The sequence below is a fragment of the Pelobates fuscus genome, chromosome 1 (assembly GCF_036172605.1).
Source record: "Pelobates fuscus isolate aPelFus1 chromosome 1, aPelFus1.pri, whole genome shotgun sequence".
In the NCBI taxonomy this organism is placed as follows: Eukaryota; Metazoa; Chordata; class Amphibia; order Anura; family Pelobatidae; genus Pelobates; species Pelobates fuscus.
The window spans coordinates 71860660-71878312 of record NC_086317.1 but is presented as its reverse complement, the minus strand read 5'-3'; the positions used below and the strand labels follow the sequence as shown (position 1 = coordinate 71878312).

General features: G+C 40.0%; 1 protein-coding gene across 1 annotated transcript; it reads left to right on the top strand.

The window, feature by feature from the left end:
* The first annotated feature begins 160 nt into the window (after positions 1-160).
* TXNDC17 (thioredoxin domain containing 17) lies at positions 161-11195 on the top strand. The gene is made up of 4 exons (XM_063443882.1): positions 161-435; positions 3368-3449; positions 7639-7714; positions 11015-11195. The coding sequence occupies exons 1-4, from the start codon at positions 291-293 to the stop codon at positions 11081-11083; spliced, it is 372 nt and encodes a 123-aa protein (XP_063299952.1). The 5' UTR covers positions 161-290; the 3' UTR covers positions 11084-11195.
* Positions 11196-17653: the final 6458 nt, after the last annotated feature.

Genomic DNA, 17653 nt, shown 5'->3' with positions numbered 1-17653 from the left:
GTTCATAAAGATACACAAAAAATAATTGACTAAACCACTCAAGGTATTCATTACACTGACATTTTAGGTAAAAAATAGCTGAAATTGGAGATTGATTTATTTGTTTTTCCTCCAAAGTCAGCTATTTTGTCCACATTCTCAGCTATGTGCTGCCCCTTTAAGAGCTCAGCCAGGAAGTGAATTGTGAGCACAGTCCATGTGATTTAGCTGTGTTACTGCCAGCTGTAGCTTTCCCAGTGCTCTCTGTAAGGACCTCAGTCTGAGTGCACTCACTCCTTATAGCTCTAGACATGTCTGCTTGTAAAGAAGTGAAGGTAGAAGGATACCAGGCTTACTGCCAGGAGGTGGAGAAACACAAGGGAAAGCCAGTGTTTGCTTATTTTTCTGGAAGTAAGAATGCAGATGGGGTGAGCTGGTGTCCAGACTGCGTGAAAGGTATTATATCTAATTAGTGGAGTGCCTTGGTATCCTCAAACCCCTTTAGTGTTGTGATCATGCCATCTATGATAAGCCTTCTGTTACCAGGGATCCTGTAAATCCTTGTGACACAGTGTGCACACGATGTCACTTGGATTGTAAGCTCACTGGCTATCTAGCAATATCTGTATAAAAGATCTTCAAGGGCTAGATCTCCGCTCTATCTTTTGTATTGGTCTCTTTATATTGTACTTTTTTTTTTTTTTTTTTCTTAATTTTGCAGCGCTGCTGAATATGTTGGCGCTTTATAAATGCCAGTAATAAATATCCCTTAACTGTAAGCTCTTTCGAGCATGGTCCTCATCCCTTTTGTCCTGTAACATTTTGTAGTTTTCTCAGTGTTAAATTTTACCCATGATAATATTGTAAAGTGATTTTGGTACATGTTGGCGCTATATAAATGCCAATAATTATATTATCATTCTGTTGTGTTGCTATACAGGCATACCCCGCTTTAAATACCCTCACTTTACGTACATTCGCGAGTAGGACATACCTGCGAGTGTACGTAAAGGTGCCTCAGGAAATGGAAGGTTCTATTCTTGTCCGGAGCAGGTCAGTTCAGTGTCATTGGGGCAAGAACTTTTCACACCTTCTGACGTGGCACAGGTTAATCCTCTCATTCTGCTTTTGTTTTATGGGTTGGGTTAGGATCTGTAAACCTCAAACATGTTAGGGCAAATTTATAATGCCTACTCCTAGCTGAACCTATATGTATATATTTTTTTCTGCTCGTATATTGTCCATATTCTGCAATCGGCTGCCATCCAGTGAAAGGGTTTTACCCTGCCATTTTCTAAAATATGACTTGGCAGCTTAGCTGCATTAACTGCAATTTTGAGGAATAAAAGTTAAACCATAAATGCTTAAAGTGATAAAAAGGTGTTTCTAAACAAAGTGTGCAACTAAACTGCTAACAAATACAATTTGGCACTGGATTGACAGAAAATGGCCTAGTGAGCAGGTTTATTTTACTTTTCCTCCCAGTTTAAGGTTGTCAGATGAATAAAACATTAAAGGGACACTCCAGGCACCCAGACCACTTCTGCCCATTGGAGTGGTCTGGGTGCCAACTCCCACTATCCTTAACCCTGCAAGTGTAATTATTGCAGTTTTAATAAACTACAATATTTACCTTGCAGGGTTAACTCCTCCTCTAGTGGCTGTCTACTGGACAGCCACTAGAGGGCACTCCGTCTTTATAGCACACGAAAAGTGTGCTATAGCGTCGCTGGACGTCCTCACGCTATGTGAGGACTTCCAGCGTCGCTGAATTCCCCATCGGAAAGCATTGAAAGCCTTTTTCAATGTTTTCCTGTGGGGAGATCTAATGCGCATTAGGTCTCCCCCCGGCGGCGGCTGCGCATGCGCATTTGGTCTCCCCCGCCGGATGACGGTGGGGGAGGAGCGTGGGTGGACCCTGAACCGAGGGTCATCGGCGCTGGATACAGGTAAGTCACTGAAGGGGGTTTTAACCCCTTTAGAAACTTGGGGTGGGAGGGAGAGAGTCCCTTTAAAGATAAATGGTACAATCTGGAATGAGATTTTTTTTTATTTTTTTTACTGTTTGTTTTAACTGAATAAAAGCCCACTGGAAATCACTAAATAAATCACTGGAATTCTGCAGTAGCAGTATAAGTTATGCCTGTAAATGACTATTTCAATGCAGTACATGCATTGGGAAGTGAAAAAAGGTATTGCTTCACTTTAAGTACATTTTCATTTTACATTCATGTTCTGGTCCCATTGTGTACTTAAAAGTGGGGTATGCCTGTACTGTGGATTGGGACTAGGCCACTCTTGAAGTAAATGCTATCCATAGCACATTAGTTTTGCAAAACATTGGTGGCTATTATTTTCCCATTTCACTGTTAAGTAAGTAAGCCCCTTGTGCTTGCTTCTGCTGATACAAATTAGTTTAGAGATGCTTACAGTCTTAATATGTCACATATTCCAAAGGAGATTCTCTGTCTTGTTGTAAAATGAGATGCTAATCTATGAACAATGAGTCAAAGTCCTTCTCCAGTAAAGCACAGCTAACTAAGTACATCAGTTACTATTTGGAGTGTCCGCTGCAATCATTTGGTGATGATCCCCTACTTTTTGTAGTTTAGACCACTTTAAACAAAAAAAAAAAAATTATAAATCACCCCAATAGTTCAGAAATTTTTTGAAAATGCTGTGTGTACCCCAGAATTAAAAGATTAACTTTAACATCAAAGGAGTTCTCCTGCACAACAGCTTAAAGGGACACTAATCACCAGAACAACTGCAGCTTAATGTAGTTGTTCTGGTGTCTATAACCTGTCCCTGCAGGCTTTTTAATGCAAACACTGTATTTTCAGAGAAAAAGCAGTTTTCTTTACAGCCTATGGACACTTCTCGTGGCCACTCCTCAGATGGCTACTAGAGGTGCTTCCTGGGTCAGTGCTGTACAGTGTGAAGCACTTACTGTCAATGTCTCCACGTTTTGCATGGAGGTGCTGCACTTTTTTCTTAGAAATGCATTGATTCAGTACATTTCTATGAGAAGATGCTGAAGCAGTGAGTTTGATGATCTCTGCCAAGGTGGCAGAGTGGGGGTCGAGCCAGCCACAAAGAGATCCACGCAGTGCTAGAAAAAGGTGAGTCAATTCACCTTTTATCTAACTGACAGGGGGGCCGGCCACCTAAATAGCTAGAATTATAGTGTCAGGAATACACATTTGTATTAAGCGCTAGTAGAAGTATAGTGTTCCTTTTTAAGTAACAAAATGCAGGCATTACTAATCTATAACATTGTAAACTATTTTCTTGATTTCTAATTATGATTCATAATGTTATACAGCTTTTAATCTTTTTTTAAATGGGGAGAGATTATTCACTGTGCACTGTTTGCCATGTATTTCAGCCGAGCCAGTAGTACGTGGAGAACTCAAGAATCTTCCTGATGACGCAGTATTTTTATACTGCCAAGTTGGAGAGAGACCTTAGTAAGTGACATATGTAATTTACAAATTATCCCCTCCCACTTTTTATTTTTTTTTACTTATTAATTTGATCCTGTGAATGTGTTAGGTCTTTGCCATCACATACCCATCATGACAATTTTTGCAGTTGCTCTGTCACACCAAAAGAGCTTTGAGTATATCATTGAGATTGAACCTTCCTTTTAAGAAATGCTCATAAAAATTGAGTTGGAATGTCATTAAAATCCCAACGCAGTCAAAAGATGAGAAAGTAGGGAGTTCTTAGTGTTATTTTAAATCTCTAACTTGACAGAAGGGCGTTGTATTTCGTTACTTCCCCCAGAAATCGCTAGTGATCACTGTGGAAATAAAGCATTATCTCACTCATCACCAGATTATCTCTATGGAGGCTCCCTTTCTCGAAAGGAACATCCATAGAGATTATCAAGGTGACCAGAGCTTCTTTAAAAGGCAAACAAAATTTACTGTTTAGTACATATAACTAAAAAGTGCAAAACCAGACATGGGCTTCCATAGTGTATTATATATATTTTTTTATTATGTAAACTGGATACACAGTACTTAAACTCTCCCACATGTAGTATAATCACAAAGATCTAAAATAAAAGATCAAGAGGACAAAATCTCCTAAGGCATTCCGATGGTACTTTAGGCTCCCATGAACTCGTTCGAGCTGCGTGCCATGCCAGTAAGGGAGTTTTAGTACAGAACCTCACAGTAGGCAAATATGGAAGATGGGTGATCGATGTACTCACTTCCTCAGGGAGCATGAACCATCACTGGTACAGTGTGATCTATATTCACTTCATGAGCTGGTCTTAAAGAGACCAGGCATGTTAACCTTCCTTTCGGTTTGAATGGACAAATCTATATTCCTCCATTATTTGTAAAATAGCAGCCGTAAAGGTACGTTTTAACAGTGGAAAGTAGAATTGCATAGATTGTTGCCACTAAGCACTAAAAATAAAAAATTGACTGACCGTTCAAAAATTTAAATCCAGTGTGGGCTTTATTGTACTTTGGGAGGTACTTTGGGGTGTATGGTCTTGGTATGCAGAAATTTTATATGGATACAGTCACTGAATTAAAAGGTTTTATTTTGAAAACAAATATAATAAAAAGCCCTAATGCAAGTATAAACGGTAAAATAAAGCAATTAGCGCTCCCCATAGGAAAGCATTGAAAAAGATTTTCAATGCTTTCCTATGGGGAAATGAGCGACGCTGGAGGTCCTCACAAAATCCTTGCTATAAATCAGGAAGTGACCTCTAGTGGCTGTCTAGTAGACAGCCACTAGAGGAGGAGTTAACCCTGCAATGTAATTATTGCAGTTTATAAAAAACTGCAATAATTACAGTTGCAGGGTTAAGGGTAGTGGGAGTTGGCACCCAGACCACTCCAATGGGCAGAAGTGGTCTGGGTGCCTGAAGTGTCCCTTTAAGGCAGGTTTCATGCAAACAAGTGTTGATTCAGGGGAATTCCACATGTGCGGATAATCAACTTACTTCAGACAGGAGCTGGCACTGTACTCAAGGAGAACAACTGAGCACAGATTTTAGGGTGGTCTGTGCTTAAATATAGAAAAGGGCATGGGAGCCCTCCCATGAGGAGGGGTCTAAGGGCCTATATAAGTGAAAGGCTCTGCTGGGTAACTAGGTGTCCACACCTCCCTATGTGGATGGGATGCTATGTCAGTTTGTGCATTTAACGTGCAAACTTCCATGCTTGCTGAGCTGGATTTGCCAGACCTTGTCAGCCTAAGCTTATCCTGGAGCAGCATGGGGAACACAGTACAGATCACCCCACACGTCCACAGGAGGAGAGGTAGACGGAGTGTGCCTTCTGGAAACCGGACAGGCAGAGCTGTCACACAGTGCTATAAACCTTTGTTTGTACACTGTTTAGTCCTTTCGGAACGCCGTAACGGCTGCAGCCCCCAGGAGCCAGCAACTACTCACCTCCGCCGCGATCCTCTTCTGGGGGGCTGCCTGAGAGCCCAGGCAGCCCCCCTCCGGCAAATGAGGCCCCCTATAGCTGGCTATGGATCTGCCAGCAGGGGGACTGTCTAAAATATTAGACAGTCCCCCTGCTGGTAGGAAAGTATAAAAAAAAATTAAATACACATGTTAAAATAAAAGTGTGTGTGTGTGTGTGTGTGTGTATATATATATATATATATATATATATATATATATATATATATATATATATATATATATATATATATATCTATCTCTCGTCATACGTAATGTATTTTAATATTAATATAAGTATGTGTGTATATATATTAGTATTAAAATACACTTAGAATGACGTTACATATATCTATATATTTTATATATATAATCTACATATATATTATATATACGTATAATTAAAATAATAAATAAAATAAAATATTGAAACAAAATGTAATATAAATTATATATGCATATGTAATTTCATTCTAACTGTATTTTGTTATTAATAAATATATTATATATATATATATATATGTAACAAAATACACTTAGAATGACATTCTATATATATATATATATATATATATATCTATATATCTATATATAAAATACAAATAACCGCGTATATATATATATATATATATATATATATATATATATATATATAAATTACATTAGTATACACGTAGAATTTAATTACATATATATGTATATATATATTAAAATTCTACACGTATATTTAAGTAATCTTTTAACGTAATTATGTGATTTGATTAATTAAAATTTGATTGACATGCCTGACAAAACAGGGAGAAAGTGCAGAGAATTTAATTCGCAAGCACTATATTTGACCCTGTAACTCTCCAAGACACCATAAAACCTGTACATAGGGGGTACTGTTTTACTCGGGAGACTTCGCTGAACTCAAATATTAGTGTTTCAAACTGGTAACTTGTATTACAACGATGATATTTTAAGTAAAAGTGACGTTTTTTGCATTTTTTTACAAACGAACTGCACTTTTATGGACTATATTATTGTTGTAATATGTTTTACTGTTTTAAAACACTAATATTTGTGTTTAGTGAAGTCTCCCGAGAATAACAGTACCCCCAATGTACAGGTTTTATGGTGTTTTGGAACGTTAGAGAGTCACATATAAGGCTTGCATTTCATTTTTTACACCTTGAAATTTGCCAGATTAGTTATGTTGCCTTTGAGAGCGTATGGTAGCCCAGGAATGAGAATTACCCCCATGATGGCATACCATTTGCAAAAGTAGACAACCCGAGGTATTGCAAGTGGGGTATGTCCAGTCTTTCTTAGTAGCCACTTAGTCACAAACACTGGCCAAATATTCGTTTTTTGCTTTTTTCACACAAAAAACAATATGAACGCTAACTTCGGCCAGTGTTTGTGACTAAGTGGCTACTAAAAAAGACTAAACATACCCCACTTTCAATACCTTGGCTTGTCTACTTTTTTCAAATGGTATGCCATTATGGGGGTAATTCTCTTTCCTGGGCTACCACACAGTCTCAAAGGTAACATTACTAATCTGGCAAATTTCAATTTGAAAATGGAACGTTCTATATTTGACCCTGTAACTTTCCAAAACACCATAAAACCTGTTAATGGGGGGTACTGTTGTACTCGTGAGACATCGCTGATTACAAATATGTGCATTTTTGTGCAGTAAAACCCAACAGTATTATGACATTCACAGCTAAAATGGCAGACGGAAATACAAATTTTTAAAAAAAATCTTATTTTCTCAAATTTTTTTACATTTTATTCATAATAAATTATGTTCCATATATGAATAGTTATTGATAAATGGAAGCCCCGTTTCTCCTGAACAAAATGATATATAATAAGTGCGGGTGCACTTAATGTGACAGTGGTGAATTACGGTTGAACAGACATATAGCGCAAATTCCAGTTTTTGTTTACGTTTTGTTTTGATCAGAACGTGCACTATTGACTCCATCCTGAAGGGGTTAATCAGTATATTGGGCTCACTGTATAACGTAGACCGTACAAGGGGTCCACCATAGTAATGACCATTAGTTGACTTATATGTGGGGGTTTGTAATATAACATATATATATATATATATATATATATATATATATATATATATATATATATATATATATATATATATATATATATATATATATATATATATATATATAATCTTATGCCTTTTTTATTTTCTTCTCTTTTAGTTGGAAAGACCCGAACAATGAGTTTAAGCAAGTTCTAAAACTGACTGGTGTGCCAACCCTCCTCAAGTGTGGAACGGTGAGATATGTTAAAACTGTTATATTGAAGGGGAAAAGTAAACCCTCTACCTCTGCAGAAGTAACACTATATTTTGTTCCGACCCCTTCCCTATCATAAACAAATCTTGCAGGATATATAACATTTTAACTTGAATGGACGTCCTCTTCACTATATGGTGCCTGTAGAGGCAGGTACCATTCATTAACTCTTAAAGGACCAGTCAAGGCAAAATAACCACGGCCGTTAGCTGTAGTGGTTGTGTTCCGGTATTGCACCCCAGTCTAATGTCAAATGTTTTAGGCACAATTTCTGAAAATGAGGCGCTGCTCTTCTTGACACCTGAAAACTGGTTATAGTACTAGAAGCCTTACAGTATAGAATTGTATTGTATAGAGGTAATCTGTTTCTTTTAAATTTGTACAAAACCGATATAGCTTGTGGCCTCACCACAATCTTTTGGTAACTAGCAATATGCTGTCAGAGAGACTTGAAATGTTTAGTCTAGAACCGGCCCAATGCTGATGAGAACCACAAAGTCGAATCTGCAGTCCATGGGTGGTTTCCTTTTGGATTTAAAAATGTACATTGATAAAGGTGTCTTAGTTCTGAAAGATGACACCTATCTGTGGAAACATGATTTCTCAAGTTACTAAGCCCAAGAAGCAAAGTCCTACTTGATATGCAGGTGTGTCATAAAATATGTATTTTAATATTAGAGTAGAGATTGTAGCCGTGTTAGTCCAATGATGCATATGTAAAATAACAGATGAAATTGGGATGCGAGTTAAGAAATACTCCTATGATAAAGAGAAAACTGAAACAAGACCGCTACATTGAAAGTTTCCATCTACATTCCTGGAGATCAAACAAAACCAAAAGAGCATGTTTCGAAATCTCTCCGTACAGGAACAAGCTGACTTAAAAAAAATAATCACAGTATCCCCATCAAACTGTGCCAGTACATATACACAAACACGGCCACCCACAACAAAACCTACAGCATTAAAGGATGATACTCCTGCACATATAGCAATGTGGTATACATGATTCAATGCACCAAATGCCGCTTAGAATGCTACACCTGAGAAACCACCCAGCAATTAAATGGCAGAATGAATATGCACAGACACTCCATTAAACACAACAAAGAAGGATCGTACTTCATTTCAGTGGGACAGTATTTTACCCAGCCTGACCACTCAATCAAGGACCTACAAATCAAAGTGATCACAGATTTAGAAAAACCCATGAAATAAACACCTTTTGAAGCCATATTGATACCACTTTTATTTTTTTTTATTTTTTTTTTTACTAGCAAGAAGAGAGGACTAAATGTTGATTTACATTTCCTGTCCCATTACTTTACATGACTCCCTTATCATTACCTTACTCTTCTTTCAAATGTATGCAAGTTAAAATGCATTCTGATGTTTTAGTATTATTATCATCATCATTATTATTATACCAATATATAAAGTATTATGTACAGACACTTGCTTTCCAATACTCAAATGCATGTAGGCTTATAGATATATGTATGCATACCGTGTTTCTCAGAAAATAAGACCGGGTCTTATATTAATTTTAATCACAAAAAACACACTAGGGCTTATTTTCAGGGTAGGGCTTAGAGCCAGTCTGTCAGCCGGTGTCCGCGCTGTGTAACCCCACCAGAGACCCTCACATCCCCCTCCCTGTAATATTCTCCCCCCTCCCTCCCTGTAATACTCTCCCCCTCCCTCCCTCCCTCCCTCCCTGTAATACTCCCCCCTCCCTGTAATATTCTCCCCCCTCCCTCCCTCCCTGTAATATTCTACCCCCTCCCTCCCTGTAATATTCTACCCCCTCCCTCTCTGTAATACTATCCCCCCCCTCCCTCCCTCCCTGTAATACTATCCCCCCTCCCTCCCTGTAATACTCTCCCCCCCTCCCTCCCTCCCTGTAATACTCTCCCCCCCTCCCTCCCTCCCTGTAATACTCTCCCCCCCTCCCTCCCTCCCTGTAATACTCCCCCCCCCCCCCCTCCCTCCTTGTAATACTCTACCCCCCTCCCTCCCTGTAATACTCCCCCCTCCTTGTAATACTCACCCCCTGTAATACTCCCACCCTCCCTCCTTGTAATACTCCTCCCCCCTCCCTCCCTGTAATACTCCCCCCTCCCTGTAATACTCCCCCCCCCCTCCCTCCCCCTTGTAATATTCCTCCCTCCTTGTAATACTCCCCCCTCCCTCCCCCCTCCATCTTCTCCTCACCTCCCCTGTAGCGTGGCCGAGCTCCTCTCCGGTCTGCGACCCGGCCGGACTGACCTGGAAGTGCACACTCAGTGTGCACTTCCTGTCAGTCCGGGCGGGTCGCGGACCGGAGAGGAGCTCGGCCACGCTACAGGGAAGGAGAGGTGAGGCAGTGCGGCAGCCGTCTGAGCGCTCTCTATAGAGCGCTCAGGCGGTTGAGGCATTTAAAGGGTGCCGGCCCTGCCTAGGTCTTATTTTCGGCCCTGCCTAGGTCTTATATTGCAGCCCACCCCGAAAATTCAGCTAGGGCTTATTTTCGGGGTAGGGCGTATTTTCGGGGAAACACGGTATATACAGGTTTATATATGTGTATGCACATTTGTAAGTATATGTATTGTTGCTTTAAGATGTACAAGTGTGCAAGCATATATATTTGAGTGTGGGTGTTTGTGTATATTTGTGCATAGATTGTATTATAGGCCTTCATAGGCCTTCGTTCGTGGATGTGAATTCAAGAATTCCTAATTTATGTAATTTGTTTAACTCTTCCCCTTCTAGTACCATCTCCTGCACTGTTTGTGTTTTCTCTCCTCTCCCCCCTCTCACTCTGTGATTCTTTGATATTTATTAACCTCTGGGGGAATGGTGTATATTCTCTCAGACCTGTGTCTTCTCTGCACTCCTGTTTCTGTAACCGCAGTATCACAACTCTACTCAAAGGGAGGCTCTCCCAATTGCTTGCCATTTCAAAATTCGGTCCAATAAAAAAGGTATTAAAAGACACTAATTTCATCTGTTATTTTACATACTTTAGTGGATGATAAAATGTTAATTGTACAATTCCACACCTCTATCCCTGCAACTGGGTGCCGCCTCCATCTCAATAAATTGCATACATAATTGAACCCATTCTGGAGGAGGTAGAAATATATATCTTTTAATCTAGACATGATCAGAAGCCACAGATCTTACAAACGTTGCCTGTGCCATATGCAATAAAAGCACTGTACTCCATCTGTAACCCTGGATTTCTACCATGTATTTATAGATTGATTTATTTATTTTATTTTTCTTCTTTCTTTTTCAGACCCAGAAGTTAGTGGAAGAGCAGTGCCTTAAGGCTGATCTAGTGCAAATGATGTTCACAGAGGACTAAAATAAGAGCCGGTTTTGTAAACCTTCTCCATTATTAATATATAGGAGAAACGGTTAATGGCCTCCGCTGTGATACAAAAAAATAAAGCAGAAATCGTTTAACCCTTTAAGGACCAATGAAGTAATACCATGTCCTTAAAAAAAATCCAACTTTAAAATGGAATGTCCTATTCTTAAGAAATGCGGAACTGTCCAAAACTACAAACGCAAATTAAACAGGACATTTAGTAATGAAATGTGGTGGTAGGGCTTTAACCCCTTAAGGACCAAACTTCTGGAATAAAAGGGAATCATGACATGCCACACGTGTCCTTAAGGGGTTAAATAGGAAATCAAGTGATTCATGTGTCTTGACAATTCTTTTGGGATGATTACATAGATATGTAAAGTCCTCAGAATCCCATTGGACTGAGGATAATGACTTCCCAAGCTATTAGACCCTGCACAAATTCAGCTTGCTCTGCAAATATTTGCTATATTCATGCATCATTTTCACAAATGTTATAACACAAAGGCATCTGTTTCTTTAAGATTCCATAATGCTCATGGGAAAGGTAGTCCGCAAACATCTGGTGTTTTTAGGTTAGCCAATGCTAATATATGGGATTTTACCTGCTGTCAAAATTAACATATCCAACTCTGCTGTTCTGGGTTTGTTTTCTGATTCGCATAACATCATTTAGTAAACAAATCACTGCCTGTTTAATTTTGTAAACCTTTTGTAAAAAATAAACATATGATTTCAGAGCAACAAGGGGTATGCTAAATATAAATATGACATTGAGACCTTCTGTAATGATTTTTACTTTTTTTTTTTTTTATTTAAGTTTTTTTCATATATAATAGGTTGATTTATTTAAAAGCAAATATATATCCATCCATGCATTGTGCTAGCAGATGTTTAGATTGGCAGCAGGAAATAAAATAGGTCCTCTAGACCTCTATGCCACCAAGTGACTGATCAGCCAGAACATTAAAACCACTGCTGGAGGAAGTGAATCACCTTGTGTATATCATTACAATGACACCTGTAAAAAATATATTAGGCAGCAACTTCTTATTTTTTGAATTTCATGTATTTAAAAGCCGGAAATATGGGCAAGCAAAATTACCTGAGTGACTTTGCCAAGGGCCAAATAGTGATGGCTAGACGAATGGGTCAGATTATCTCCAAAAGGCAAGTCTTGTGGTGTGTTCCCAGTATGCAGTGGACAAACTGTGAACTAGGGTCAGGGATGCCCAAGGCTCATTGATGCACGTGGGGAGGAAAGCTAGCCTGTTGGGTCCAATCACACAGAAAAGCTACTGTTGCCCAAAATGCAGAAATATTTAATGCTGTTGAGAGCTTCGTAGGTGTGTTGGGTTCTATTCAATATACTATATGATGATGGTTTGATAAGAGCAAATAAAATAAGCATGGCAGCAACATAAGGATTGTAGAGAGGCAGTATGGGTTTTGGAGAAACCAATTTAGATACAAGTTGAGAGAGCTACAGTAATTGACAGGCACTTACAGAAGTATGAACACCTTCCTTACAGTGTGTTTTAAAAAAAGGTCTGGCTATGTTTTTATGTGGATATTACAGGGTTTGTAGACATAATGGATCTTTGTTATAAAATTAAGGTCAGTATCAATGAGAATACCAAAGCAACAATGGGTCCTATCACCTCAAAAAGAGAGCAATGGTGGAGGTTAGTTTTGTAAGGAGAGAGGATATGTTGTTCCCTTTTGCAAAGCAGCAAACAAACACTTTGAGTCAGACATTTTTTTTTTCCCAACCTACTACTTTGACAGGTGTTCCCTAGCTTTATTGCAGGCCTCTTTGATCCCCTTACCTATCTCTTTTACAGTGTGAATTTAAAACTTCCCTGCCTCACATCAGAACAGCACTCAGTCCACCTTCAGCTGATCCATTTGCAATAAGCAGGGAGCCTTCAGGATAACATGTAATGCCCATTTGCCCGTCCCATCCCTCCCCACCCCATGCTCATCATTTAATTTATAGATAGACTCTCACCCACAAATCTCAATAATCAGATATAACCGCTGCAAATCAAATAATCTGTACACTCCTATACTCTCTTAACCTCTAACACTCTTTATCTTCCTCGCCTCTGCCTGTTACACTCTAGCTTTCTACACCACTACATGTCCTCTCTGTGCCTTTCACTGGCACCCATCTGAGTAATGTTCTATTTTGTCCTCCTCTTATTTTCTGTTTTCTCCCTCCGTATCAAAATCTCTCCTTACACCTACTTCCCACAACCTCCACATTAACCCCTCTGTGCTGCACTCCCCCTCCCCCCTTGTCATCCTAGGCTATTTATTGAACACTTTTCTTCCTGGCTACCCCATTTCCTCTTCTCTTGCACTTCTTCCCTCATTCATAGGGACTTTAATATCCCAAACAACTGCCCTGGTGCCTTTCATCTGCTCTCTATAACCTCCTCTGTTGGACTCACACAGTGTTATAATTCATCAACTCATAGAGCAGGAAACACTATTGACCTCATCTTCACCAATCTCTGTACCACTGTGGTGGAATCTCGGTAAAAATAAATTTAGTAGGCAGAGATTACCACGTGGCATGTGTATGTGCATATGCTGACGTATCGATCAGTTGGTTGCACGAGGCAAGATACGATCAGTAGTGTACGGAGCATGTGCAAGAATACAGGATGTAGTATTCCCCTCCTCCATTGTGCTGGACAGGCCATGCGGTCAAGCAGGAAGTTAATTCTTATTTGTATTGATTGGTCAAGAGAATGTGCGGGTGGAGCTTAATATGGGAGGAGTTATGTACCTATATAAGGAGCCTGCACTATTGTCCGGGGCTCAGAACTTGCTGTATTTTGGTGACATTAGTCCCTCTGAGTCCCGATCGGTGATCCAATAAAGAATCTCTTCCTTCCTGAAGAAACCTGTGTCCATCTCTCTGTGCTTTGCTTCCGTCAGTTTCTCCGGTATCACCACCTCTAATCTCTCCAATGTTACATTTCTGACCACCATCTGCTGTCCATTGACATCCACATACCCCGTACCCAAAGTACCTCACCCTCACCACATCAGTCTTGTAGAAACATCCATTGTCTTGACCTACAGCAATTATCCACCAACCTCCAAAGTCTCCTTTCATCAATCTCACCTGCACTAAGGCTGCAACCTTCCTCTACAACTCCACTCTCTCCTCTCAACTAGACATCATGGCACCTCCTACACCTAAACACACTAAGTGCCCCCGATTACAACCCTGGCACACCAATCTGACCTGATACCTCAAAAGATGTTCCAGAACTGCTGAAAGCTGCTGGAGAAAGTCTCACTCTGTGTCTGATTTCCTACACTATAAATTTATGCTGCACTCCTACAGTCTGACTCTTTCCTTTTCAAATGAAAACTACTTCAATACACTCTTTACCACACTCTCCCACGAACCCATATGACTGTTTCATGCTTTTAATTCTCTTTACCCTGTCATGCCTCCTCCTCCTCCTACCAACTTGACCCCCACAAACTTAGCAACTCACTTCACGGAGATTTCTACAATCAGGGAAGAGATCTCTCTCTATCCACTACAAACTTTTCACCTAACCACACTCCCTCAGCTGTCCTACGCTCATTTGCATCCGCTAAAGCAGAAGAGACTCCTGCTCTGCTCCATCCCTCACACCCCACCACCTGTTCCCTCGATCCAATTCCCTAGTATCTTATCCGTACTTTCTCCTTCTCTTGCTCTGCCTCTCACTAACCTTTTCAATCTCTCCCTCTCCTCTGACACATTTCCTCTACCCTTCAAACATGCAACCGTAACCCCAATTATGAAAAAGCCCAAGCTTGACCCCAAATTCCCGTCCAACTACCGCCCTATCTCGCTACTGCCGTTTGTCACCAAGATCCTTGAGCAAGTTGTGTATGTGAGATTGACAGACTTCCTCAAATCCAACTCTCTACTTTACCCGCTTCAGTCTGGATTCCGCGCTCGTCACTCTGTTGAAACAGCTGTGAACAAAGTATACAATGATCTTATCACTGCTAAATCCCACTGCCACTACTCTATCCTAATTCTCCTTGACCTCTCTGCTGCTTTTGACACTGTTGATCATCAACAGCTTCTTCTCATCCTCCATAATCTCTGTCTACGAGATACCGCTCGCTCCTGGTGTTCTTCCTACCTCTCCCAGTGCTCATTCAGTGTTTCTTTCTCTGGCTCTGCTTCTTCTCCCCAATTCCTCTCTGTTGGTGTTCCCCAAGGGTCTGTTCTTGGTCCCCCATTGTTCTCAATCTACACTGCCCCCCTTAGTAAACTCATCAGCTCCTTTTGCTTCCAGTATCATTTCTATGCAGATCACACGCAAATGTATCTGTCCTCCCCTGATTTCTCACCACCCCTCTAGACTCATGTCTCTGACTGCCTCTCTGCCATTACTGACTGGATGGCTGTTCATTTCCTTAAACTGAACTTGTCCAAAACAGAACTTCTGGTCTTCCCTCCCTCAAGTGTTGCTACTCCCTTGTCTGTGTCACTCCAAGCCAATGGAGCTTCCATCCGCTCTACCTATAAAGCGCGCTGCCTAGGTGTTCTCTTTGACTCCGATCTCTCCTTTACCCCTGATGTCTAATCAATCGCCAAATCCTGCTGCTTCCATCTCAATAACATTGCATGCATCTGACCCTAATTATCACCTGATACACAACGGTGCTTGTCCATGCTGCTGTCTTCTCTCGCCTTGACTACTGTAATCCGCTTCTCAGTGGTCTTAAGTGTTCCTAACTTGCCCAGTTAAAGTCTATAATGAATGCGGCGGTGAGGCTTATCTTCCTGTCCGCCTGTACTTCCCCCCCCCCCCCTTTGTCAGTCCCTCCATTGTCTTCCCGTAAGATATAGGGATCAATTTAAGATCCTGACACTTGCTTACAAATCTCTACACAATGCTGCTCCCACCTACTTATTCTCACTAATACACAAATATGTCCCATTTAGCCCCTACACTCTGCCGGAGACCTAGGTCTAAACCTGTTCATACTCCTGCCTCTGATGCTCACCTTAAAGACTTCTAAACTTCTCTATGGCTGCACCGTTCCTATGGAACGCCCTTCCCCTCTCTGCTAGACTCTCACCAAATCTCCACTCCTTCAAAAAAAAAAAAAAAAATCTTTAAAAACGTACTTCTTTAGGAAAGCCTATCAATTAAACTGTAGACAGCTTTCCCCACCCTGCACTGATTCTTCTGAAACTGTCATCAAAACAAAACATTAAACCCTCAATGAATACTATCCTAGCAACCAACTTTTCTACCCTACCCTTACCTTTTGTATCACTATACCCCACTCCCTCTAGCATGTAAGCTCATTGAACAGGGCCCACAATTCCTCTGTTCCTGTTCGTCAAACTTGTCTGGTTACAAATACGTTTCTGTTAGTCCACCTATTGTACAGCGCTACGGAACTTGTTGGCGCTTTATAAATAATAATAATTTAATGTTATTTTGTCTATGTTTGGAACCTGTAAGAAGCAGAGCAATATGAAGTTCTCTGTTTGTGTTCTATATTTCTGCAAGCAATGAAACTCAGGCATGCAATATTTTCTCTGGTATCTCGAAACTGCACTCGATCTATAAAATTTCATTTTTTTTAAAGTGTAGTGAGGTGGTTAACATACATATTGCTATAATGTATTCTAAAGTGGTATCAAGAAGTAATTGTGCCATTATAACACCCTACACCTTTCTCTGGATTATCAAGTGACAGAATAAGTGCAGTATTATGCAAGTGCTGTTAAAAGTGTTCAATTTCTAAATGGTTTGAAATGATTACATCAAAATACATCATTTTCAAATAAACATTAGCACTGGAGTCTATGCACTAAACAGTGGGTTCAGCAAATGACAAAATGTAAACCAGCTTAGCACAGATGGAGGGAGTCTTATATACGAACACAACTCCCTTGATTTTTTTTTTCCTCTCTTCTCTGGGTTTTATATTTTGGTCTGTCAATGTTTTATCACCACTACATATCCTTTTTGTTCAGTAATACAATATGGTCATATACCAGTATATTTGACAAGACATTTAGGGGAAAAATGTGAGATACCAATTCCGTGTTTAAAGTGTAACTGTCATGGTACACATAAGTTTAAATTAATATTGAGGAGAATTTTTTTTTTTAAATATCGTTGTGCTAGCAAATATAGATTTTCTTATACATTATAATCTGGTTGAAGGATTGTGCCCCAAAGCTGAGGCTAGCAGCTGGACAGCTCAGCTTGCCTTACCTTAAATAACCTGTGCTGTGCCTCCTAGAAGAAAGAGGAATACCTCGTGCGGGACGGGGAAGAACTAACTCCCTCCCTAAATTTAAGGAATTGTGTGGGAGGGAGAAACACCTATTTTAAATGTTAATCCGCAGGTTACCTGTCCCTATGGATAAAGAACATCCCTTTTGGTACTGTGTGAAACATAAGAAAAACATTTTTTATTAGCTTATTGCTATGTATTTATGAAGTTCTAGTAAGAATTATACAACAAGAGTTAGCCATGAACTGTAAAATAAACACACACAAAGTCAATAGC